At 40.8% G+C, this 27005-nt stretch overlaps 2 protein-coding genes and 1 long non-coding RNA gene across 4 annotated transcripts in view; 2 read left to right on the top strand and 1 right to left on the bottom strand.

The window, feature by feature from the left end:
* btf3l4 (basic transcription factor 3-like 4) overlaps nucleotides 1–27005 on the top strand; it is a 61526-nt gene that overhangs the window by 8355 nt on the left and 26166 nt on the right. The gene's annotated exons all lie outside the window — the stretch shown is intronic.
* st6galnac5b (ST6 (alpha-N-acetyl-neuraminyl-2,3-beta-galactosyl-1,3)-N-acetylgalactosaminide alpha-2,6-sialyltransferase 5b) lies at nucleotides 185–23429 on the top strand. 2 transcript variants are annotated; one of them, XM_074635569.1, is made up of 5 exons: nucleotides 185–351; nucleotides 886–1104; nucleotides 16577–16986; nucleotides 19328–19435; nucleotides 22311–23429. In XM_074635569.1, exons 1-5 carry the CDS (start codon nucleotides 331–333, stop codon nucleotides 22552–22554), a joined length of 1002 nt encoding a protein of 333 aa, XP_074491670.1. In that variant the 5' UTR covers nucleotides 185–330; the 3' UTR covers nucleotides 22555–23429. The 2 variants fall into 2 exon arrangements, with proteins under 2 accessions (XP_074491670.1, XP_074491671.1); XM_074635570.1 differs by lacking the exon at nucleotides 22311–23429 and adding an exon at nucleotides 21750–22252 and having other exon boundaries at nucleotides 189–351.
* LOC141767878 (uncharacterized) lies at nucleotides 23075–26858 on the bottom strand. The gene is made up of 2 exons (XR_012593957.1): nucleotides 23570–26858; nucleotides 23075–23455 (listed from the first exon to the last, which is right to left on the bottom strand). It is a non-coding gene; the product is annotated as an uncharacterized LOC141767878 (long non-coding RNA).

The raw sequence follows: 27005 nt of genomic DNA, 5'->3' as shown, positions 1-27005 counted from the left end.
TAAACACACATTTGAAAGAGAACTGCCTTGATATTAAACCAGGAGAATCACTGCACATCATCATCATAATGTAAAGTGTGTAATAATTACCATCTCATGAACCCCCAGTGAACCCTGGCAGTGTGAGGTGAGCTGGGAACAGGAGTTGTTTAGGACCATGAGGAGTGCAGAGTCGAGTGAGGAGTAGTGGAGCGACGCTTTCTCTAGCTGATCCCAGTGATGCTTCTGCTCAAGTGTTGCATGCTGAAGAGTCCTGACGCTCTGCTGTGAGAGAGAGAGAGAGATAGCTTTAACAGGATGATGGGATGAAGGTTGGAATTCCGAGGGGACATGAAGATGAAGATAAGAGTGGTAATTATGAATGAAGCATCACTGTAATGTGCATTTGTGGGGAGATTGTGTTTTCAGAAGTGAGTTATACAGGCTCAGCTGTCATTATATAGTCTACTGTGTGTGTGACCTAATTGCACTAATTTTATTTCCATCTTTTACAGTATATTAAATTGATCTTATTCCTGTAAAATAATCCTTTAAAGGAGTGCACACATTTAAAGATTTTTTTTCTGCAAGCAAACTAATTATGAATTGAATGAATTATGAATTCAGCAGCTATTTTTTTTCACTGCTCTTTAAAGCATGTTGCCTTGTTGACAGAGCGAGTTGAGCGCATTTGAGTTTTCATTTGCAGCCTTGTATGAGGAAGAGAGCAGCTGCAACTATTGCGTTGCCTGCTTCTGCTTTTGAAGGTGGCATTTAATTAGCAGTGATCTTTCTTGATAGAAAAAATAAATAAATGTAGCTCTTCTTCATCCTGAAGCTGGTTTTCTAAAGTGCTTGATGTTGTTTTTCTGCTCTTTTTTTAAACTCTTTCATGTGTCTCTCCAGTGCCAGGGGGTTAGTGGCATCATCATCGTCACCATGGTTACCAGTTTTATGTTGGTGTACAACAACAGCGGCTCTGGCGACAGATCGGCTTCCTCATCGGCATCATCATCATCACTGTCGTCCCACCGTTCAGATGTTCCATCCACGAAAAAGCCAGAGAAACCGCAGAGACTTCCAACACCAACACTTGAGGGGTACACAGGTGTCATGGATCATAAGGTAAATATGCACCATCTGTGCACTGTGAGAAGATCTGTCTACTTTCATGATGCATTGCACAGTGATGATGTTGCAACTTCTTCCTTTAAAACATTAGAAAATGTAAGTTATTTCAGAGTACATGCCCAAACTATTGTATGATGTCTAATATATGTAGAAGCAGGTCCGGCTTAAGGCATAGGCCATATAGGCGGTCGCCTAGGGCGCAACCTTCTGAAGGGTGCTGGTCACCCTAAAAAACAATTTAAAATTAAAAAGAAAATGCCAGTGAGCACCCTTCCTCATTTTCTGCATTAAAGTAACGAATGAACAAAGAAGGATAGAAAGAAATGCACTTTTCACTCCTGTAACTCTGGTTGTAGTGAAACTGACACATTTAAGCCAACAATATTAGGGACTAATTGTTTATTTATATTATAATAAATCTAAGTTATTTATGAAGATAAAAATCGTAACTTTTGTATGAGGGGTTTGTGGGGGCTCCAAAACCAAAATTTGCCTAGGGCACCAAAAGGGCTAGAGCCAGAAGGAAGAAGAACATTATTTATTTGACTAAACATCGCCTATATGCAATTTTATTGGATTTGACATCTTTGAAAAGTAACAATCAAAATCTCTTCAACTTCCAAAAAAATAAAAGATGCAGAAAAGTGGTGCAGGTTGGCGCAAAGCATGAAACATTCACCCACCACCACAGAGAAATAGGTTGTGTGTGTTTCAACAAAACAATGGCAGTGTTTGGGGGCAGGGATCAGGTTCTTGTCAGTGCATTAGGTGCCTGCATGGAGAGGGGAGTGGGATTTGGGGGAATAACATACTGGCAGGTGAAAAGCGGCTTTTAAAAGTTTTGGAAGGAGTGGAGATGACAAGGACAGCAGCACATGGGACATTTTTGTGGTACCAAACCGAGGAGAAAAACTACAAAAAAAGGAGCAGTAAAGTCACTTTAAAGAGGACCTATGATGCTTATTTTCAGGTGCATACATGTAAGCCCTGTCTGCTCTGATTGGTCAGCTGGCCCAATCTGTTTGTGATTGGTCAACCGAACCAAACTCTTCGGCTCTAAACATAGACTGTATATAAGAAGTGGATGTAGTCACCGTGATGTCACCTATTGGTTTGTGGACTGCTGTTTTGAAGCCTCGAGTTTGGCATTTAGGCCGTCACATTCTTGGTTTTTCGCAACCAGAAGTAACACAAGAAGGTGAAGCTAAGTACAACCGAACTCTGAATAAGACATTTTTGGGCGACTAAAAACTTTATAATTAACTTTCATGAACTAAAAACCCGCTGTGAAAAGGTTAAAGTTGAAAGACGAAAACATGGACAACTCCCAGACCAGACAACGCTGTGGTAGCGACCTGTCGATCACAAGGTAGCCACGCCCTAAAGCATACCCTGCATAGCATATGGTCTATTTTACTCTTAATGGGACTATAATTTATTAAATGAACATCATGGTGTATTGAAGAAGACTTGAAACTAGCGATTGAGACCATAAACTCATGTTTACAATGTTTACTGAGGTAATAAATCAAGTGAGAAGTAGGGTCATTTTCTCATAGACTTCTATACAATCAGACTTCTTTTTGCAACCAGAGGAGTCGCCCCCTGCTGGCTATTAGAAAGAATGCAAGTTTAAGGCACTTCGCGATGGCTTCACTTCTCAGACCCAGAGTTGCCCACGGGCTCTAACTAGCTTTTTTTGAGGGTGTGTGCAAAACTAGCCGCTACATATAGGCAGATATTATGCAAATGTGTTACTTGGTGACATCACATCGTTACGTAAGAAAAGGCATTTGTGGGGGAGAGTAACCCCCTTTAAGCTTTGTAACTTTGCTTTTTACATGCACAAAAAACTATATAACACAACTAAAGGAAAGGGGAAAAGCACTAAAGCATAATAGGTCCTTTTAAATATTTGTCTTGTCTGGGATGTGCGTCAGACATATTTAGCTTGATACACTGATTCAATGATTATCCTTTAACGTGACCGCGGTGGCCTTATACTCACCTGCCATGCAGCAAGGAATTTGAATTAATCCTGTGCATTTGGACATGTTTGTGTGACATATTTTTGTCGAGCACCCGGCCCTTGTAAAAAAACAACAACCTTGATTGCTGTGATACTTTTGCACATAATGTAATACAAACTGCACCTAATCTGTATTCTAGTGCCATCCAGGTAAAGCAGAGAGACGAGCATGTAAATGTAGGGTTCACTGAAAATGGCTTTTTGAAGCTTCGGGTGCTGCCCTGGTTTCAGGGAGAGCTGAAATATCCTCTTCTGTGTGTTTGACTTGTGTACACGTCCTTAGCCACCTCACAGCTGGATGTGAGACCCATTTTTTCAGTTTGGATAATACATTGATTATTAGCACATTTTTATTTATTATGTTTTTAAAGCAGTGCACTGTTTTTAGCAAGAACAGTAAAGTTCCCTAAATGTGATCCTTGAAATTGTGTAGCAATTTCTGAAGCTTCAGAATGAAATATGAGTTTATTACAGCTTTATTGTCTCTTGTAAGGCTCTAATAATATCAATTAATCTTTTAAACATTGAAGTCTAAAGCTGAACTTCTCTAGCACCATCTCTAAATTATACTTTAATCTGTTTCCAGATTCATAATTAATGTGCCCACCATGAAATATTTAGCGACAAAAGTACTTAAAACAGGGTGGATTCCTATAGAGCGGCTGCTCAAGACATCACCGCTGTAATCTTTTGGTCATATAGGCGCCACAGTCAGTGTTATTGTTAAGGCAGTGGCCTATCGTTCAGACACAACACAGTGTTACAGCTCATTCAGATAGATAGATCATTCAGACGCCGTCGTGTCTCCCCCTCAGTGAGAAAGATACGCAGCGAGGCACAGCGGAGTGGAAAGTACATTGCTCAGGCAGCACCGAGCAGGAGAGGATTTGGAGGAGAAAAAGTGTTGTTTACAGTTCACCTTTCAGTGATTAATGATCAGTGATATCAGAGCGTGAGAGCGCTGTTGGTTTGGAGAGAGGTTTGATCTTAGCTGAGGCCTCCTGGACTTCATGACTTAGTTCAGGGCTCCTCTGTGATGTTGGAGCCCTCATCAGATACCTTTAAAGGACCAGTATGTAACTGGCAGAAATGGAATATAATATTAATAAGTATGTTATCTTTAGTGTATAATCACCTGATAATAAGAACCGTTGTGTTTTCGTTGCCTTAGAATGAGTCGTTTATATCTACATAGGGAGCGCAGCCCAGAATGGACAAACCAAACGCACAAGATCCTTTAGCACCTGTATGAAATGCACCGGGCTTTCAATTAACTATAAGGTAAACCCATCTGCGCAGTAAACACTCAGAGAAAGTGGTCGGGAGTGTGGTGACGTAGTACAAGGAGCAGAAAAGAGACACATATAGGGTTGGGAAAGGGGGTGTGGGGGGTCCAACAAACACAGGGCTTTCATCCAGGAGACCGCTGTTTGTGTCCCTTGCGTTAAGTTTCACTTTCACGTTACAATCTGCTGTTCGTTCATGTCCCGTATTCACAATGTTGAGTCTCATTTTCACTTTACAAACGTAGTAATTTTAAGCCCAACAATGTTGTTTTTTCAAGTGGTAAGTGGTTTGTTGCCTAAACCTAAGCAATTGTTTTTGGTTAATTCACAACGTTAAGCATGTGTTTTGTGTGACCAAAAAGTGAGGCCAAGGGGTCTGACAAAGCGTCTGACGAGTTGGGAAGAGGACGTGTAGACTCAGTCCTCCCTTTCCAAGACTGCGGTAACATGAGCCGCTGAGTGCAAAACCGTGGTAATGCCGTGGTACCTTTCAGGACCTTCGCATCACTCAGAGACCATTCTTACCACAATAACACTACTTTAGGAGCAACAAAATTCAGAAGGCGTCTCATGTTATCGCAGTTTCACAAGCATGTCGGAGAACTACGGTGGCATTCATGTAACGTAAAATCACAAAAGGCCAGTGTTTGGTTTGTTCGTTCTGGGCTACTATACAAACATGGCGGAGCAACATAGCGGACTCCGTGAAGAGGACCCGCTCCCTATGTAGATATGAAAGGCTCATTCTAAGCTAACAAAAACACAAAAAACTCTTATTTTCAGGTGATTATACACCAATGAAAACATTATATTCCACTTCTACTAATAGATCCCCATAAATCCTACACAATGCTCCTTTAAGAGAAATGAGAGTTTGGAGTTTTTTTGCGGTGGCGGCACTACATTATTCACAATCTTTTCCCAACCGTCCACTTTCTCCTGGCTGACAGCTGATTCATGATGGATCCACACTGCGACATTTTCATACTGCTTAGTGCCACCTCCTGTGGGGGCTTCCAGCTCCTTCTGCTGCTGCTGCTGCTGCACCCTCCGACAGAGCCAGGGAATGACTAACCAGAGAGCAGACCTGCTGTAGGATGTGTGGAGTGGGTGGATCGGTCTGAGCTGTTTCCTCCAGGGTCATCTGAGGTCTGCTGTTGCTGTTGCTGGAAGGAATCTTGGCTCTGACTCGTGCACACACACAGGGCTGCACGCATATTCACACGGCACTGGTGGGTGCTTGCATGCAGACAACCTGCATGCAAATGCCCAGACATGTTGTTAAAATTTGATGCCCTCGTCAGAGCCAGGGATGCTTGAAAATGTGAGGGGAGCTCTATCTAATGTGCCTGCTGGACCCTGTTTATGGCCCCTATTAACTTATGTGCATAACTTGTTTGCATGGGCTGTGATTTCACCAAGGTGGGTGATGGTTCTGTGGTTGCTTCGCTCATTTATGTCTCACCCAGGAGTTCGCAAAACACCCAGCACACATTAATCGCTAAGGCCGCGCTGCTTCGTGCGGCGGCGGGTTAAAGGCTAAACATTTGACTTTTCCCTCAGCATCTTCAGTGCTTAATGGTGATGTGAAAACTGCAGCACAGCAGTGTTGAAACCCGCAAATCTATATACTGTGAGATCAGACTTTAAAGTTATAGTGCACATTTATGTGGGGTATTTTTGAGCATCTTGCAGAAGTCTTATTATGTTTCTCTCTGTCTGCCTTCTGCAGTGTCTGCAGGTTTCTGTGAGATGTCCTCCTCTTGTGTGTATTTCTTTTCTTTGACAAGCTACAGTAATTAGAGCTGCAGAGTTGAATAGACCCTTTCAAATACACACACACACACACACACACCTAGACACCCACAAAGACAGCCGCTCCGTTCTTCTACTTCGCTCCTCATCCTCTCTCTCTCTTTCTGATGTTTTGCCGATTGCAGTTAAAGAGATGTTGACCTTTGAAGAACTGTCAGCAGAATCAATCTACATTGGCCTTTATGCGCTCTAATCACAAAGCCTGCGTGAGAGCACGAATGTGGTTTGTGTGCTTGTACCAGTTTATGATGTACCTACTTATTATGGGCCATACCTCTCTGTGCCTCTCACAGCCTATAATGCACTCAGCCTTGGAGAAATAGGTGTCATTAGAAAGTCATTTATGCAAAAAATTCTCTTCTCAAGGCTGACCTCTTTCTATGTTAGATGTGTTGTACAATAGGTATGTTAATGTACAGCTTACTTAATGGATGAGGTTCCAGGATATGTACATTTTAATACCAGCGCTCCTGGAAAAAGAGAATATTTGATCAGATGTCATCCTCAGACACATTTCATCGCTCAGTTAGTAGTCATACTTAGTATATACTTAAAAGCCCCAACTACACCTGGTATTACAACACAGTCTCACGGCAGTTCATGAAATAGTCATAACATTTAATCTATTTGATTTGTATACATTGACACCAATTTCCCTTTTTTTTCTCGTGACGCTCAGCATGACTTTCAACAAAGTATATTTTGTGCGTTTTTCTACGAATATCGAGCAACACTTGACGCATGTGATAATTTCTGCTCTAGTCTTTTCAAAATAAAACTACTAGGTTAGGTTTAGGAAAAGATTGCGGTTTGGATTAAAATAACACCAGAAGTGGCGTTACTTAAGTACGGAAGTTACGTGACAAATAAATCAACTATGACTTGTGGTTTCTCGCAGGACTCAAACCCCAGTCTCCTGGGCGAAAGTCCTGTGTTTTTTCACCTACCCATTCACCCTGACCTCTGCCCTATGTGGCTTTCGCAGCTATTTATACTTCGTGGTTCACAATTAGGTGAATTGCATACAAATCGATTCCGTGCTGAACATCACGAAAAAAATTCGAAATTCATGTCTATGTACACGAATCAATAGATTAAATTTCGTGACTATTTCACGAACTGCTGTGCGACTGGGCTGGGTATTAACATGTGCTCTGTATCCGCATAATGACATCCAATCCATGGGTGTTTGCATTTACACCTGAATGCTTTCTCGATGTTATCTTGATTGTGCCCATTCTCGATTGCGGTCAGATACCTAGCCATTTTCAAATGTGGTCTGGCTGATCCGATCACATGCATATACGTACACCTGGCATTAATATGGGTTTTCCCCATTGGGCTACCTCCAGGCCTGAAAAGTGAAGCCAATGTTGAAGTGCCTTAAACTTGCATTCTTTTTAATAGCCAGCAGGGGGCGACTCCTCTGGTTGCAAAAATAAGTCTGATTGTTTAGAAGTCTATGAGAAAATGAGCCTACTTCTCACTTGATTTATTACCTCAGTAAACATTGTGAACATGAGTTTATGGTCTAAATCGCTAGTTTCAAGTCTTCTTCAATACAGCATGATGTTTATTTTGTAAATTATGGTCCCATTTAGAGTATACCTTGTGATGACAGGTCGCTACCACGACATTGTCCGGTCTGGGAGTTGTCTGTGTTTTCGTCTTACAGCTTATTCAATGTCTTAATCAGCGTTCGGTTGTACTTAGCTCCACCCTCTCGTGTCACTTCTGGTTGCAAAAAAAACAACATGGCGACGGCCAAAATGCCGAACTCAAGGCTTCAAAATGGCAGTCCACAAACCAATGGATGACATCACAGTGACTACGTCCACTTCTTATATACAGTCTATGGTTTTTCCTTATCCAGATAATGTATTGAGATATAGATCGCATTGCGTAAATGGAGTACAAAAGCACTCTAACTCCTTATTAATTCAAATATCTGCACTACTAGATGGACAATGTGAATGGCAAGAGCTGACAGGAAGTCATGAATATCATCTTCTTTCCAGTCACGGTGGAAACCAGCCAAACATTTTCACATCTCCCCATCAATGTGCTGCTAACGAGATGCAGAGATGCAGCCTTATCTCCGTCTGAGGTTGACTGGATGATGATGATGAAGAAGAAGAAGACAGGCGCCTTGATTCTCTCGCCTTTATTCCCTCGCCTTTATTCCCTCGCCTTTATTCCCTCAAATTGAGAGCAGAGCGAGTTCAGGATTGCAGCTTGAATGTGTGTTACCAGGAGGAGCTTAATGAGATGTCAACTGTCGGGAGGATTTTGGTGTAATTAATTGGTCTCTGAGAAAAGAAAGCAGCTCTGATTATTAAACCTTCACACCACACAACAGGTGCCACTTAATCCACCTCTGCTCTCAGTTGAGCCATTAGCCTAATTCTGTATTAGGAAGTGTACAGTTACTGTTATGATAAGGATCAACTTCTAAATAATTTGTACCGTTGTAAGCAAATACCGCAGAGTCTTCATGTTCGAACACCGCCGCTCACACCAGAGGATGTTTGACATTAAGGGACTATTGTTAACAAGTCCCATAAAAACACCAAAACCAACAATTAATGTCTGTGTCCCCAAAGCCCCAATGTCTTATTCCTCTGTGCCTCAGATCTCCATTGATGCTCTGTTGTAGTGGGTGACATGTTCCTTCATCATGGTAGTTTATTTGGAGTCAATCCCACGTATATCAACCTTTCAGAGATAGATACTCAGTAGCATGCCAAATCTACACTATTTACTCCTGTTTGAGTAAGATTATCGTTTAGCTTTTTTAAAACATGAAAGTATATTTTCGCGACCTATTTCTAAAGTCTCAGGTAGAACAAGTGGACTTGGGGATGAGAGCCACGTACAAGGTGGGGAAGTCAGAAAGTATTATGGAGATATGGACGGTGACACATTGTTGGTTTGAAATCACTCCCTCCTTCACTCATTCAATACTCCCAATATAAGAGACAACCTATAGTTTACTCTATAGTGAGCAGTACATTGAGATGTAGGACACTAATGAATCATCATCACATCACATCAGGACCACCATGGAAATAACTTATTTTCACCTTTAGTGTGCCTCTATTTTATATATTTTATATGCTGTTCAGTGGTGGAAGACGTATTCAGATCTTTTACTTGAGTAAAAGTAGCAATACTACGGTATAAACATACTCTGTTACAAGTAAAAGTCCTGCATTCAAACTTAAGTAAAAGTACTCATGTAGCATATTAGCATCCAAATATACTTATAGTACCAAAAATAAAATTATTAATTATGGAGAATGGCCCTTTTCAGAATACAGAAATATATATTATTATATTATTTAATTATAATTATTGATGCACTTATGTGTGCATCACTGTAATGCTGCAGCTGGTAAAGGTGGAGCTCATTTGAAGTACTTTATACAGTATACTGCTGTGCTGGGTGGCTTATATTATATATTGATACAAAATATAAATAAACTAAGTGACTAGTAACTAAAGCTTTAAAATATGTAATATGGATTGAAATATGTAGTGGAGTAAAAAGTGCAATATTATCATCTGATGTAGTGGAGTAGAAGTATAAAGTAGCATACAATGGAAATACTAAGTAAAGTACATCAAAATTGTAAGTACAGTACTTGAGTAAATATACTTAGTTACATTCCAGCACTGATGCTGTTTATACTTTTTTTAAATTTTTTATTTTTTGAGTCTGCACATCTGTGTTATATGTTTGATTGAATTTGTGTCTTTTGTTTTGGTTTTGTTCTTTCTTTTCGTTATTTTATGGCAGAATAAAACTGAACCAAAACAATCATCATCTTGCATCATCACTGCAGGTTATGATCCCACAACAGTATTTATTATCCATCTGTACATTTTTACTTCTATAAAATTTGAAGCAATACAATGTGGGATTGTTAACAGACCGTAGCGTTCATGCCATGAACATTACTTACCTTAATAAATGAATTAATTAAATTTAATTAAATAATTTAATTTAGGAATTAATTAAATTTAATTAAATAATTTAATTAATTACTTGTTTCATTCCATTTTGGCAACGTTCGAGGGCACCTGATTGTGCAGATATTTCACAGAATCCTGACACTCAATAAATACAGTGTACTACTCATTATAGTTGCCTAAACAGGAAGTGATTTTCGACAAAGCCATCTTCTTTTCATGGGATTTGTTGACAAGAAAAATATAGATTAACACAGTCTTATCCAAGGTTAACAATGACAATAGGGCCGTTCTTGTTTTGTTTTTTAATAATGCCTCTTCTCTGACCTCTAACTAGCTCAGCTTTGCCAAGTTTCTTTCCTCCTACTATCTACCCTTCTTAAACTGAAGGGGGTGCCGAGGCTCTGGTGTAACATTAGAGGCTGACTGATGGGGTTTGCTCTGAAAGCAATTATGATCCTTGGTTCCCTCGGGAAGCATATAAACAGGATCATACTGATGAGTCTGTGTGGGCCGTAATTGACTGGGACTGGAACCGGAGCCATAGCCTACTGCTATAGTAACTGCTTCTTCTTCTTCTGTTGCTCTGAATGCCACAATTTAACACTCTCTTTATTTGATTTATATACAAACAAAGTATCCCAACATACACAAGCACACATGGAAAAAAAACTCAATATAGTACACAATAAGTCTTCGCAACCCCCCACCCAATCCATTCCTCCCTCCCTACACATAAGGGGCACTACTAGCCACTCCATTTTTATGGTAAATTACATTTTCTCTAGTTGTAAATGAAACAAGACATCTTTCAACCACTTGGCATGAGAACCGGGCTTTGGATTTTTCCAATTAAACAGGATAACGCGACGGGTAAATGCAACAGCATTGTAAATATTCACAGACCAGGCAGCATTCTCTAAAGTGTTGTAAGCATCGCTCAGCAATGTGAACATTATCCAATTAGAGCACAATCTTAAATTGGGACGTACTAGTTCAAGGATTGATGTCCAAGAGTCATTAAAAAGTGGAATGCCCAAAGTCTTATTCCCATTACGCTTTTGTCCATAGACTAGGGATTCAATGCACCAACTCATAGTTATATTAGGGAGATCATACCCTTAAAAAGATATGGTCGACGATGTTGGAAAGCTAGCATCATTTGGCTTCGCCTCAGGAGCTCCGTCTAAACCTACCACCTACCCTCAAGGCTCCTTCCAAGACAACGCCCTCCACACAAATGCACGAGCACCGCCGCATCGTAACTACTTCACAGTCACAGAGCGGAGAGAGGACATCAACTCAACAACGCTACCTCATGATAAGTAACCGTGGCAGTGCTACTTTTGGCTGAGTTTTCTCTTTCATTCTCCAGTCAACTTGTGCGGCGACGCGCTTTGAGTTCAGGCTGGTGCACGCCAAGGGTAGAGTAAGAGCAGGGAGGCATCTGATTGGTTCTTTCCAAGTGGACCGCTGGGCAGTGATCGCTAGACATTTTTACAGGATTGCAGCAGCTACGGATGACGGCTCATTTCCGGTCCTTTTTCAGAGCTCATAAGTAATGGATTGCTGTCGGGGTGTAAAACCATTTCAACCAATATAAAAAGTAGTGTATACTGAATAACATCGTCAACACTGCCTTTAATTTCTGTATTTAATGATAATATATAAAAAGTGTAGGATTGAATGTGGAAAGGTGTTAAATTGTTGAAACTCCTCAGTTGTGCAAGGTAAATTAGGTTTTATTGCTAATTGTTCAAAGGATGCAAAAACTCCATATACATACTGGTTGATAAGCGATTGAGTTGAAATCTCCCCCTACTATAAGAGAGTGAGTATCTACATTCGGTAATGAGGAGTAAAAGGCATAAATAAAATATTCATCATCCCAGTTGGGAGCATTAATACTTGCCAGTGAGTCACAGGTTTGCTGGAGAGCTTTCAAGAGGAAACGATATATCTGCCATGGGAATCAGAAACAATCCCATCTGCTTGAAAGAGGATGTCTTTTTATGAATAAGTATGACTGTGCCGCTGGCTTTGGAAACAAATCTAGAATGATAAACTTTCCCATTCCAAATTATTATGTATCCTTCTAGCATCTCTATTGCAAAGATAAGTTTCCTGCAGAAATGCTTTATGCCTACATTAAAGGGGCTCTCTGTAAGAATCAGTGACAGTTAACAGTGACACCTGTGGCCGTTAAGTCAACGACTTAGCGTCCTGTTGGTTGCGCTTGTGCTCACACTATGTAGACGCAAGCGAGCATCGGTCAAACCAGGGGGAAAAAAACGACCCGCATTCTTCACATTAAACGCAGTCTACAGGCTGATAGAGGAAACCCAGAAAGTCGTGGAAGGTCTAATTTTTTAGATTAGGTTACAACCTGTTCACACATAGGCAATAAAAAAAACGGTTATACATGTAAAAACAGTCCCTTTAAGACTTAAAGGGACTGTTTTTACATGTATAACCGTAATAATAAAGAATATTATTTGCCCTTTTAATATGCTATGATATGAATATGACTTTTCTGTGATTTTTCAGTTGTCAAAACCTTCATTTAACATATCTTACAAAACTACTCTATAAAGCCCCAAAATCCCAACGTTGTTCCGATAGTTAGCAGCCTCCTTTAGCCTGGTATTATTGCCTCTAGAGGAAGACTTGCCAGCCATTTTTTAAAGATGGGTAATTTTAGCACCAGAACAGTTAATGTTTAGATACTATTTGAATGCATTTTCGATAAACTACCTCCCAGGTGAACTATAACACCAGAAGTCTGTCTTTAGTCCACTCGCCATCAAATCAGAGTTCACTGAGTGGCCTCGTAAAGTGGAATAATCCAGGAAAGTGTTATCTTATGAGGTTATGCATTATTGATCGAGGTAGACAACCCTCTGTCCGCATGATAAAGTGCAGGCTGAGTGTGTGTGTGTGGGAGTCAGCAAGTGTTCAGGCGTTAAAGGACCTCTGTGTTAATTCAAGGCTGATTAAAAATCTACCTGTAATATGCAACACATTACACTCATTCATTTATTCATTCATTCGAGAGTCCGTGGGTCGCATATTCAGCTGCCTGCCGTGTGAAAATATTCTTCATCTGATTCTGAAAGGCCCTCTCAATGTGATATCTATAAGTGGTTATTTCCCAGAATCATCAAGCTGTCAGAAGCTCGGGGAGCTGAAGCATCACCGTCAAGGACACTTTTAGTATTTCACACAAGCACTATTTCAACTACGACACTGTCCATGAAACCGTCAACTGCCTTTAACACATTCCCTGACTTTTAAAATGATTAAAAGTTGCCCGGGAGTAACTGTTTGTGCAAAATGCACTCTATCTGTTGTATGTAGAAGAAGAAACAGCTAAAAGGACTGTGATTTTTTTTTTCTCCCCCAGCTAAGGCAGGGAGGGTGTTTGTGCAGTGAAGCGTGTAATTTGCTCCAGCCAACCTGTTATTGAGGGAGTAGGTCTGTGTACACATTGGGCAATGTGTTGAGGGAATAGAAATACCTGTTTCCTCAATGCATAGAGCCTGTGTATGTGTGTGTGTGTGTGTGTGTGTGTGTGTGTGTATATAGACCGGCTTACAACTGATTTTGGATCTTGACACTTTTTAGACAGTTTCAGACTTCAGAGAAACGTGATTGTATTACATATCTGGGCCGACATCAAACTCTGCACAAAGATTTAAGGACATCCACCTATACACACTCACACACACACACTGGGCAATCATTCAGCGTGGGGTCACAGAGATAGTGGGAGAGTATTATAAATATAGCAGTGGGAGCAGCAGAGCCTGTGGCGCTGGTAATATCACCTGTATGCTCACACACACACACACACACACACACTCCCACTTCACAACCTGATGGAGTGTGAAGCTCTGAGCTCAGTTCAGAATGCCAATGCTGCTCTCTATTAAGGCTCAGAATAATTCATGTGAAGAGTTTCTGGGTTTTTGCTGTCGGATCGTTCAATCTAAGCTCGTCTTTTTCAACTTGGAATACCTGGTTGGACACAAAACACAAACACCATGGGGCCTCATTACAGGAAAATATCCTAACTGCTCGTCCTGTCTTAACTTCAGTTCAAAGATGGGAAAAATCTTCCTATTACAGAAGCAATCCCTAAACTCATGGCGGCGTCTTATCAAACCTCCTATCTTATCTTAACTTAAGAAATCCTAACTAGAACTGTAAATTAGCAAATTAGTGTTTACAATGTACATGAGACTGCCTCTATCTTTAATTTGATAGCAAAGAACGTATATTGCTAAGAAGTGAAAGTCAATTGTTCGTTCCATTGCAACATCAGCGCCCAGCAGCAGAGCTACGCCACCGCCATTTTGGACTGAAAGCGAGTCAGTAAATTAATTAATTAATTAATTAATTAATTAATATGGTGGGGTTTTTCTAACAACGAAATATAATGATTGTTACCCAAAACGTATGATGATGCTTTAAATTTCCCACACCATGTATTAATGAGTATATATTGACTGCAAAGACAATTAATTAATTAATTAATTGTCTTTGCAGTCAATCAATTAATTAATTATTTGATTGTCTTTACAGTCAAAATATACTCATTAATACATGGTGTGGGAAATTTAAAGCATCATCATACGTTTTGGGTAACAATCATTATATTTCGTTGTTCATGTTGTTTCCCATCTTCATCTTCACTGCCCTATACCTAACAACAGTACTGCTGCCGTTATTTTGAATTTAGGACAGGGTTTATGCCATCCCTTAATTAGGAATTAGGAAGGCTCTGTAATAGCTAAATTCATATCCAAAGATAAGACATAATTTTTTCCTAAATGCAGTTAGGAAACATGCTTCTGTAATACCATAAGTCCTAAATGTCATCCTAAATTGAGATAAGATAGGATTTCAGACTCCTGTTCTACATAATGCAAACAAACACAGCAGCCCTGCTTATGTGTGTTCTGACCACTAGCGTACCTTTATTCCTTCCATTGCTCTGAGGTTGTATTTGACTGAATAAATATACCGCCTTATGTGTATTCATGATGCTCCTCCAAAAATCAAAGTACTGCACAGAATAGCCTCTGCTCCGCTGTCAACCTGCAGTACATTTGAATAATAGGATACCTGACAGAGCAGCCCATTACCAGTCTTGCTGCTCCACTCTGTGTGCCAGTTACACTTTATTCAGGTCTTGTGTGGCTGCAGGTGACAGCATACTCATGGTGTTACAAAGGGCAGGATAGTTGAAGCTGTGTGTGTGTGTGTGTGTGTGCTTGATGAAAACTACATTAACCTGTGAATATCAATCTAAAAAGCCGGAAATTAAATTCTAAAGTTTTGATTACATTATCAGAGGTGCTTTATATCAAGCTTGGGGAAAGTGCCGTTGTCATGGCTGCATGTCTACTTGTGACTGAGCTGAACTCTTTCAGGGTCACTGGATTTTTCCTCTCTGCCAGTAAGACTTGACCTTGATGTCTCCAGGGCTCAGTTTCATCCCTTCTGCCTGTTGCTACTTTAACTTTTTGCTACTCTTTAGCCACGCTAGCTAGAGGCGTAGCTCTATGGATGGCAATAACAGTCTTTCAGACTTTGGTGATCCCTTGACATTTCCTCTAGCACCATTATGAGGTAGACATTTGTGGTTTTGAGTAAGACGTCTTGCTCTAAATTTTGGTGAGGTAAAACTGTCATGGCCACTTTCAAAGGGGTCCCTTGACCTCTGACCTCAAGATATGTGAATGAAAATGGGTTCTATGGGTACCCACGAGTCTCCCCTTTACAGACATGCCCACTTTATGATAATCACATGCAGTTTGGGGCAAGTCATAGTCAAGTCAGCACACTGACACACTGACAGCTGTTGTTGCCTGCTGGGCTGCAGTTTGCCATGTTATGATTTGAGCATATTTTTTATGCTAAATGCAGTACCTGTGAGGGTTTCTGGACAATATGTGTCATTGTTTTGTGTTGGTTATTGATTTCCAGTAATAAATATATACATGCATTTGCATAAAGCAAGCATCTTTGCCCACTACCATGCTGATAAGAGTATTAAACACTTACAAATCTCCCTTTAAGGTACATTTGAACAGATAGAAAATCTGTGATTAATATTTTAATCGATTGACAGCCTTAGTTATAACATTAGTGATCCCTCAACTTTTCTTTTAGTGCAGTTAGCATTATTTGTCCAATATTTTAATTTATTGCCAAATAGTTGCAGGAGCTCCACAGCGTTTCTGACAGAGGATGAAAAGAGAGAGAAAACTCTGGATTGAAATGACTGTTTTACAGCCTATCTTCAATATTCTCTGAATGAAACAGACTATTCCTGACCTTTAACCTTTCACCTCTACAGCCTCTGAAGATGCACTGCAGGACTTGTGCCCTGGTGACCAGCTCTGGCCAGCTAACCGGGAGCAGGAGAGGTGATGAAATCGACCAGTCTGAGTGCGTAATCCGCATGAACGATGCTCCCAGCATAAACTATCAGCAGGATGTTGGCCGACGCACGAGCCTGCGTGTCGTAGCTCACTCCAGCCTGCAGAGGGTGCTGCGGAGCCGTCAGGAGCTGCTCAACGCCAGCCAAGACTCAGTGTTCATCTTCTGGGGACCCAGCAGCTGCATGAGGCGGGATGGGAAAGGCCATGTTTACAACAACCTACGGCTGTTGAACCAGCTGCTGCCCAAACTTAAAGTCTACGTCATTTCTCGGATCAAAATGCTGAGGTTCGATGAACTATTTAAAAAGGAAACGGGGATTGATAGGTAAATATCCACAGAATCAGCCCTGTCTTTGTGAGGTTTGTTTTCAAGACATTTGGTGACCTTAGTGAGACAAATGGTATATCTGTATGAAAACACACAAAATGTCTTTAACTTATGAGTTATAGACACTTGAAATAGTATTTGCAGTGAGTGAAGAGTTCTGAAAAGCCTCACATATTTTGGTATACTCGCTCACAAAAGAATAAGTCAGAGATCTAAACACTCACAGCATTATTAATGGGATTTAGATTCAAACTTGCCTGTGATCTCTGGAAGGGTTTTAAGGGATTTGACTCATGCCAAGTTCACAGTTGACCCACTAATACCAGGCTTAGGGAGACTATTGCAAAGTATTTTCTTATGTAGTACCATGTAGTTAGTAGGACCTTTACAGAGCCTGTACAGTGGCTCAACATCATTCTCTTTCAATGTCATTTGGATTCTGTCAGAAGTGTTGTGTTTCCCAGTGATTACAAGCAGAAAACAATAATGGTAAGTCAGCATAAATCAGTGTCTTGGAGTGAGAACTGACAGCATACCATTGTTGTGTTGTATCTGAACATTTTTCATTGAGCAGTGATGATGGGGAGTGGCTGGATGTTGAGTCCTAAAGGCCCAGACACATCAACCCTACATCAAAAAGCTATCAGCGACGAAGGCGGACCTTTGAGTCGCCTCACGTCGTCTTGTCTTGGCCAAAAAGTTTCACTCAAACACACCGCAAAGACTACAGCCGACGGACAACTACCACGTACGTTCTGTGCCTACGTGAGATTAAATAACTCTCCATACCAGCAATTAGCGGTTGTCTGTATTTGTCACTCAAAAAGAGAAACCAGAAAACCAAGAACGGCAGATATTGTATACAAGCCGTTGTTATGACAACAAAGCGGCGTTTGCCGACCATTTTTACACAACTGTGTGACTTTACTCGTTGGCTTGTTTTCCTCACTTCCGTTTCTCTTCTTGTGCACTGATTCGTTTAAGCTGAACCACCAATCAGAGTGATTTCTCTTACCAATTGGCGCCCACGGCTGATTCAACATGCTCAATCGACCGAAAAACTGCAACATAGGCAGACTAGAGCTGACCGAAAAAACTAGGCCGACAGATGCTCACCGATGGCCCAAAACTGTGCGACGGCTTGGTGTGTCAGGACCTTAAGACAGACTCTGCCTGCCCTCATCCTGCAGCTCAGCATCTTTAAGTGCCACAACTGCCAAAGTGTTCTCGCTTCAGCAGGAAATTAGTAATACAACTTGCTTTTTCTGATTGAATTTAGATTTGGTACACAGCCTCTCACAACATTTTTTCTATTAGAATAAGGAACTATTTTCCAAATCTAATAATTGTATCAGAACTGCAGAACGGGGCCGGGGTTCGTATCCCGTGTGAAACCAACAACTCGTAGTCGTCTTTGTGTTTACAAGCCTTAAGATTCACTTTCACTTTTGAAACGTAGTTATTTAAAGCCAAAACACTGTTTTTCCCTAAACTTAACTACGTTTTTGTTGCCTAAACCTAAAGAATTTTTAGATTTGTTGCCTAAACCTAAAGACGTTGTTCAGTCTGTGTTCAAAACGTAACGTTTCATTCAGTTTTACAACATGTTAGAACGTGTTGCTTTTACTTTTACAATGTACTAGGCGTAGTAAGCCCCAAATGACCCACGTCTATAGTATGGTGCTCATAGCGACCGATAACGCCTATCTAATGGCCTGATAACAATCGAATCGGATGCTAATAAGTTTAGAAAATGTTCACACCAAACAGGATTTTGATATACTGAGACCACCCTAAATAGGCACATTTCTTTCTTTTTATACTGAATATGAAACATATGCAAGCTTCCTGCCTTTAACACATGATAGTGACATGTCTCTTTTCATACAGCATGTGGTGCAGGTACCTGTACCGTAGAACAATGGCTGACTGAATATGAGCTAAAGACATTTTGTCAACATCACTCCAGCTATTCATAAACTCATTTGCATGTGAAGAGTAAGCCAACAGGAAGATAAGAGGACGTTGAATGGAGAATATAATCACTTCAGCCTTCAAGCAAGAACAGTCAATGTCAGAATAAAGGTCTTGCTCATTGATATTTCCTTTATTGTTGTGTACGAGGCATAGAAGTCTTTCTTTAATCTGTCTTTTTGCTTCGTCTGTGTTTATCTCTGAAAAGATGATTGATCAGATAAAATCTAGGATTAAGTGCTCACAGCTTTAATTTGGTCTCATCGGATCAGTTAGTCTCTTGGAAGGAGGCAGTACTCCCAGTATATTTAGACTACATGAAATGTGGATTTACTAAAAATGTTGACTTTCTCTCGTCTTCCAGGAAGAGCTCCAACTCCTGGCTGAGTACCGGCTGGTTCACCATGGCCATAGCCGTGGAGCTGTGTGACAGGATCGACGTGTACGGCATGGTGCCACCGGATTTCTGCAGGTAGACTCGCATTATTTTGTCAATCCAAGAATTTAAGTGTTTAGCAATTTTAATTCACAGTTGTTGTAGTAGTAGGAAGCTACAAATACCAAAATTCCAATACTATGTACTATTGGTAAGGCCAGTCTGTTATTTTATACCAAAGGGATTCAATTCTGTTCACTTACTTAAGTTTATGTACACAACTTTCTACGTTAACTTCAACAATGTCAACTTTATCACACATTAGTAGATGTGGAGCAGAACTAGTTTTCATTTGGAATCTGGCCACCTATAAGTAATTCTCCTTTTATCTCTGTTATGGTCTCCACCAACTCCTGAGGGAAATATCTGTCTCTTAAGCTGCTAAATGCGTCTCTATGTTCACCAGCTAGTCGTTAACTTTGTCTGTTGGTGCTGAGCGGGTAGTGTAAAGTGGATTTATCAGAGCTTTTTAACTGAAAGCAGCTGCCTGCTTTGTCTGAAAACAACACTGATGAGAGCTGTGAGACTGAACCAGAGCAGTAAAGTTGAGGCCATAAAACAAAGAGCTGAAAGACGCTACAAAGCTTCCTAAAGCAGAAGTCTAGTGATAAATCTCTGTGGGCTACAAGTCACACCTTTCACATACACATAGTCATTTGATCTATTGGTAATATACAAATTAGGGCTGTCAATAATTGTCCATAGTTCATCGCGTTTAATCGCAAATTAATCGCACATTTTTTATCTGTTCAAAATGTACCTTGAAGGGAGATTTGTCAATTATTGAATACACTTATCAACATGGGAGTGGACAAATATGCTGCTTTATGCAAATGTATGTATATATTTATTACTGGAAATCAATTAACAAAACAAAACAATTACTAATATTGTCCAGCTGTCAGTGTGTCAGTGTGCTGACTTGACTATGACTTGCCCCAATCTGCATGTGATTATCATAAAGTGGGCATGTCTGTAAAGGGGAGACTCGTGGGTACCCATAGAACCCATTTTCATTCACATATCTTGAGGTCAGAGGTCAAGGGACCCCTTTGAAAATGGCTATGCCGGTTTTTCCTCACCAAAATTTAGCACAAGTTTGGAGCGTAATTCACCCTCCTTCGTGACAAGCTACTATGACATGGTGGGTACCAATGGATTCTTTTAGTTTTATATGATGCCAGTATCATCACTCTAGCTTTAAAACAACCTAAAAATCTCAAGTTGCGTTAATGTATTTAAAAAATGAGTGGCGTTTAAATGAATTTGCATTAACACGTTATTAACTTTGACAGCCCTAATGACAACATTGATTATTGCAACTTTAACTTTATTATCCCAAAGGGAAATCTGTCTCAGCGAGGTGAAAAATTGAGCAAAAAATACATATACATAACACATATATTACATGTAATATAAATATGTAAAGCCTATCACATAATGTAAGGTCGCATAAATTACAATGTACTTCAAGTTACAGCATAACTTTAAACTGTAAGAGTACATCCAGACATTATCATCCATTTCTATTATTCTTATTGGTGCCTTCAAGTATTTATCGTGTTAGAGTCCATTTCATGTCCCACAATGAGACTGAAAGAGTTTGGATATATGGTAAATGTTTTTTTAAAGTGTTGGTGCCTTTGAAAGCTTATTTTTTATTATTTTATTATCAATTATGTTTGACATTGAAATGCAGAAAATACAAAATCATTAACCGTCTTTGAAAAAGAAACAAGGCAATGTCCCTTTTCACTGTCAGTTTCCTAGCAACAGTGTTCACATGACCACCTCAACACCAAGAATACGATGTCCTTGACTTCTCAGGTCAAAAATAAAAAAACCTAACAAGTTTCATTTGAAGGCATAATTATATAATATATAACTCAATTTAATGTACTATTTTTCTTAACAAAAAGCAAGACCTTTACTTTTTAATATTTACTCATAATGGGAAAGAAAATCAGCAAAACTCCCACCAAATAATAGTAAATAATAATTACCAAATAAGAGATTTTTGATTAATGTATTTGAAAGACACCAAAGTTAAAAGTAATATTATGCTCTAACACTTTTGAACAGTCGCTCTCTGCAAAATCCTGTTTCATCTGTTAAATTAAACATCCAAGACACTAAATATCAAAATGTATTATCCTCAAGACTTCTTCTCAGTTTGTCACTTCCTGTTTGAGCAAGTGGGGCAAATAGTGCACGAAGCGGATGGGAAACTCCAGCTCCATACTGTGTGCTGACAACATGGGTGTGTTTCTACATAAAAACCTTGTCTAGTAGCTAAGACTTTAATGATGTCTTCAACTTGTAATGACAATCTAACATTTACTCCCTGCAGTGACAACTTCAAGAGTCTTTCATTGCCGTGCAGTCAGGCTTCTGAATGACTGTGATTTCAGCACCAGAGGAAATGTTCGTCTCGACATTTTACAATAAAAATAACACATTTCACTGAATGGGTTAGAAATGCAAAGTACGGCCGTTTAATATGGCTTCAGGTTCACTGGAAATAGAAGAATAATTTGGCTAATAATGTTCTCACAGGAAGGGCACTGAGGACAGTTTGACGCATTTAGATATTCATAGAGAAATGCAGTCCAGATTGAAGTGACTGTCATGTCGCTGAGTCTTCCGCTGAGCTTGGCGTGACCGTGAATATCAGAGGAATAACATGGTGAATAATGAACACATCTGTGAGCTCGGATTCTTCTGATCTTTTTCTGTTTTTCTTTGTTCCTCTCTCCATTTCTCCCCCACTGTGACTCGCTTCCTCTCCCCCCACCCTCATCTCTTAATCATCCCCACGCTATCTTCCACATCCCTCCCTCACACTTTGACTTTCATGCCTTTTTACTCCTCTCTTTCTCTCTGTTCTCCTCTCCTCGGCTCTCCCGTGTAGATCCCCCTCTCATCCCTCTTTGCCGTATCATTACTATGAGCCCTCGGGGCCCGACGAGTGCTCCATGTATCTCACACACGAGAGGAGCCGACGAGGAAGCCACCACCGCTTCATCACGGAGAAGGTCGTGTTTGCAAACTGGGCCCGAACCCTCAACATCCACTATCACCAGCCAGACTGGAAGCCAGCTGCTGTCGCCGTCGGTATGAACGGCTCGTACGCTCCGGTTCCAGCTGGATCCTGAGATTCACTCCAGAGACGGTGTGGAATATTAGTGTGGACGGTTTCCAGCTCTGGACGATATGAATGCATGAGACAGCAGTAGGGGAGACCAGGCAACTGTTGTGGCTGTTAGCCCGCTGCCTAAGCAGCTTGGCAGAAAGGATCATTGCGTAATAGCAGCACAAAGCCCCAACATTGTTTTGGAAGTGTAACTATAATAGGATGAATTTCATACTGGAATCAAAGCCATGGAGGTTGGCTTCAGTGTTTTTTTAACTCGGTGCAGAGCTGCTTTAGTAACACAGGAGCCATCAGAGAGGAGGTAGACGATGAGGCAGCACACCCCGCTGCAATAAGACGGATTCATTTTCATAAACTGAATACACTGAGGTCACGTCCTCATTATTTCTGGCAGTTTTAATGACCTGAGGAGGAGTTTATACTCTACAATTACATACAAATTACACTTAGTGTTTTTTTTTATTTTTTCCAAATGTGACTGTGATATTTTAATTTTTTGACACTTTTTAAACCCTTTTCAAAAACACGATATTCACAATACAGATAACACAAAGAAAAAAAAGTGACACCTCATATTTCACACGTTCTCATCCCAACTCGTCACATATTGGCGCTTTGTCAGACCCGGCCTTCAGCATTACTTTTCGGTTGCAGTAAACACTTGCTTAACATTGTAAATTCAAACAAAACCACTTAGTTAGGGGAAAAAACTCTACGTTTATAGAGTGATCATATGATTTGATGTTATGTACACAGGACATGAAGCAGCGGTCTCCTGGATGAAAGTCTTTTGTTTGTTGGATTTTCACAGAATCAAGATTTTTGTAGTAATTTGATCTGATTTCAGTTGAGATGCATTTCAAAATCATGTGTAAATGTAATCCACCTAAATCATATTTAGACTCAATCCTGATTAAAGGGGCATGTTAAACGGTAACTTCGGTATTTTTCAACCTGGACCCTATTTTCCCATGTTTTAGTGTCTGAGTGACTAATGGGGACAACAATTTTTGAACTTGGTCCAGTATTGAGGGATAACGCTGTGACCGGCATCCGCGAAACGAGCTGCGAGGCCAAGTGAGCAGCATCAATGTAACTTCACGTCCACTAAAAGTACTTGTTTTTGCCGTTGACAGGCTCATAGTGTTATTATAAGTGTCTGACAACATTATGGAAAGAACCCTGCAGAGAAATAAAAAATGTTTCTTACCTTTCGCTTGATCCGGTCTGTTTGTTATTGTGTCCAAGTCCCGCTCTGGATATCCGTATATGTAACTGGTCCAGTTACGCCCAAGTAGTGTGACTCTGCGTTGTGTTCTGGCGTAGTGGTAAAGAAGAGGCAGGGGGCAGAACTGGGTTCCTGGTTCTTTAGTCACAATCTCTGTGGAGATAACAATGGACAAAGTCATCCGCTGAGAGTGAGTGAGAGAACTGGCTCCCCTCATATCAGTTAGAAACGGCTTTCTTTTAACCATAACACAATACAATTTCACATCTTACAACCAGGGTCTGAAATTAGCACCCGCTACCCGCCAAATGCAGGTAAATTGTTGGCAGTGGTAGGTAAAATCGTCAGGCCATCCGCTACTTTGGCAGAGAGGGAAAACGCTGAGGATAGGAATAGAGAATCGGTCCTAGTTGTCCGATTCCTTGGCTGTCATCCCTCCGGGCTGTATCATGTTTTCAGTTTGTTTGGGACCAGAGCCACGGCAGACAGAAAAGAAAGCGTTCAAAAGCATGGCGCATGGCACAGTCCTGCTTAGCTAAATAACAGAGCTGCTAAAGTTAACAGAGGTGCCATTGAGTTACATTATGGTGCATTCAAGATCAAAAATAAGTATAAAAATAAAGATAAAAATGAGTATTGAGCGAAGGCTAATTACAACGTTATCATGATGTGTTTAAATGTAATCTCGTAAAATTAAGTTTTTGGCGAGAAACTTTAATAAATCCAGTTTGAAGGAGATATTTCAACGCAATATAAAATAGATATTAGAGAGGGAATGTTTAACCTCCTAACACTACCTCTAAGCAGCTTATAATACATCACTAGAACTACTGATGCCAAGATATATATTAAAAAGCAAATATTTAAATAATCATAATCATTTGAATTGTGTTTTTATGCAAATAACCACTATAGATGACAATAACAAAGTACAGTACAGTACAGCACTGTGTAGGCTACAGTACCCTCCCACCCCCGAAAAATGTTGCTCCGCCGGAAGCTATAGTGTAATAGGAACACTAGAATTTACCATGCATATGTTTTTATGTAAAATATATCAAACATTGAATGACATCAGATCTAAAATGTTATTCCTTAATTTAGAGATTTCAAAAAATACTTGCCTACCACAATGACAGGCAGTGAAAGAAGTTCATTTCAGAACCTGCTTACAACACATTAAAGGGACTGTTTGTAACTTATTACACGTATAAATCAATCCGGGTCGGTGTCCCATGCACGCTCCCTTGTTGCTACGCGGTTCAGACTCAGACTCCAACACAAACTACACAGAAGCACCAAAACCACAAAGTTATATCTAGTGAAGCCCGTCTTGCAAAACAGTGTTGGCCGCGGTCGGAGGACGCGGTCGGAGGACGCGGGGGAGACCGTAGCTTTGGTCTCCACGGCCGGAGTCTCTGCTGTACTCTGCTCCTCTGCTCCTCTGCCTGCCTGCTTGCCTTCAGTCACATACCGTGCTCGTTATCGCTCCTTCGCTCTACTCTCGAATGCATTCGCGCACACTACACTCTGCAGAAGAGTTAGTAGCTCTGAGAATATCTAGTGATTGTACAGTGGACGTTTGTGCAGAAATAACTGCTGCAGCTCCTCCAGACCAACAGAGGTTTTCCGTGTCTTGTGAAGTGACAGGGCTCCGCAGCGAGTAACGTTATCGTCTCCGACAGGGTGCCGGTGTCTTCCCTGTTCCCTCCGACCACAGTCGGGAGGCTGAAGCAGGAAAAGCCAACACTAGGATCAGCAGTGATTCATGGAGAGACCTTCGTCTGGTCAGCTAACGTTACTGCCAAGCAGGTGAAATATAGAGTGATACTGTGGTTTTAGCTGACGTGTGTCGCCTCACTTTTTTGACGGATGCTCGCTCACATTCAGGTAGCGCGTGCACACGGGCGAGCGCGAGCAACAGGACGCTGACTTTCGTTGACTTTCTTAACGGCCACAGGTGTCGCTGTTACAACCAATTTCTGATTCTTACAAACAGTCCCTTTAACAGTTGTGAAGAACTTGCAAATATGATGTAATACATAAATCATTGGCTAAGTATTATAAGTTAAAGTATACAAAGTATACTTTCATGAACTTCCGGCAACACGTCACCTCGACAGATTTCAGAACGAGACTTCTCCTTGAGCGAGACTCTTAATGTCTGACACTTATAACAATAACAACAACAACAACAATAACAATCAGAGCCTGTCATGGCAAAAACAAGCACTTTTAGTGGACGTAAATGGCGGTGCCAGCTTGCCCCAATAGCACCATATTGCAGCCTGTGAGCAGCTGCCGTCTTCAACGCTCTCCCTCAATACTGGACCAATTACAGAAATTGTTGTCCCTATTAGTCACTTAGACACAAAAACATGGGGAAATAGGATCCAAGTTGAAAAAATACCCTTGAATAAGACATTATTGTGTCCTCTTGCTCTGTAACAGATGGCCCCTCAGAGAGGCCCTGCCAGCCCATGTGTCTGATGATACTCCAGGCCATGATTTGTCCTCTTATTAAAGCCAAATGTCAGAACAAGCCCTCGCTGTAATACTGATACAAATGATCACATCAAAGTGTCCCGAGCAGCCTCTTCAGTCCTGACCCACAGGCGTCTGTCTCAGCCTCTTCAGCATACAGAGGGGAGCAGCTTGTTAGCGAGGGATTACACAGTGCTATCCAACTGTATCTCCAGGGTGAGCGCAGCAGCAAGACTATTGCAGAATCCAAGATGTGATGTCCTGCAGAGGGTTGGGGTGGGGTTGCAAAAAAGACATTGACTGCTGCCTGTTCCCGCACTCAGGTGGAATCTTAATGTTGTAATGCTCTCAGGTGCTACTGAGCAAAGCCCATGCAGTGCTTTGGTGTCATGCTAAGTGCGCTGGCTCTTCCTGAGATCTGCGCCGTGTGCTCTGCACACCAATTACTGGCCCCTCAGGTAGAAAGGTTGGATTTTAACGGCTTCAAAGGACAAGCTGGCTGCAAATGAGCGTCTGTCTTAAACACATGCTCCAGGCGACATCGTGATTTTCATCGACCTTGGAAATCTGAGGACGCAAACAATGAGTCACAGGCATTTTAACGAAGCACCTTTTTCATATAAGCTAACCAGCTGCTGGCTTCTACCACATATTTACCTTGCAGATATTCTCATCTAACTCTGAGAACAAACCAGTCTCACATAGCCCGACATTACAAGGACATTCTGCATATCATGACG

The sequence above is a fragment of the Sebastes fasciatus genome, chromosome 5 (genome assembly GCF_043250625.1).
Source record: "Sebastes fasciatus isolate fSebFas1 chromosome 5, fSebFas1.pri, whole genome shotgun sequence".
Taxonomy (NCBI): domain Eukaryota; kingdom Metazoa; phylum Chordata; class Actinopteri; order Perciformes; family Sebastidae; genus Sebastes; species Sebastes fasciatus.
This window is presented reverse-complemented; position numbering and strand designations above follow the sequence as displayed.

Excerpts from the sequence above, each read along its gene's own strand:
- st6galnac5b (XM_074635569.1), top strand. The coding sequence starts at position 331 with ATGAAGATGAAGATAAGAGTG. Across the intron at positions 352-885 it reads TGAAGATGAAGATAAGAGTG|TGCCAGGGGGTTAGTGGCAT; the intron begins GTAATTATGAAT and ends GTGTCTCTCCAG. Across the intron at positions 19,436-22,310 it reads GTGCCACCGGATTTCTGCAG|ATCCCCCTCTCATCCCTCTT; the intron begins GTAGACTCGCAT and ends TCTCCCGTGTAG.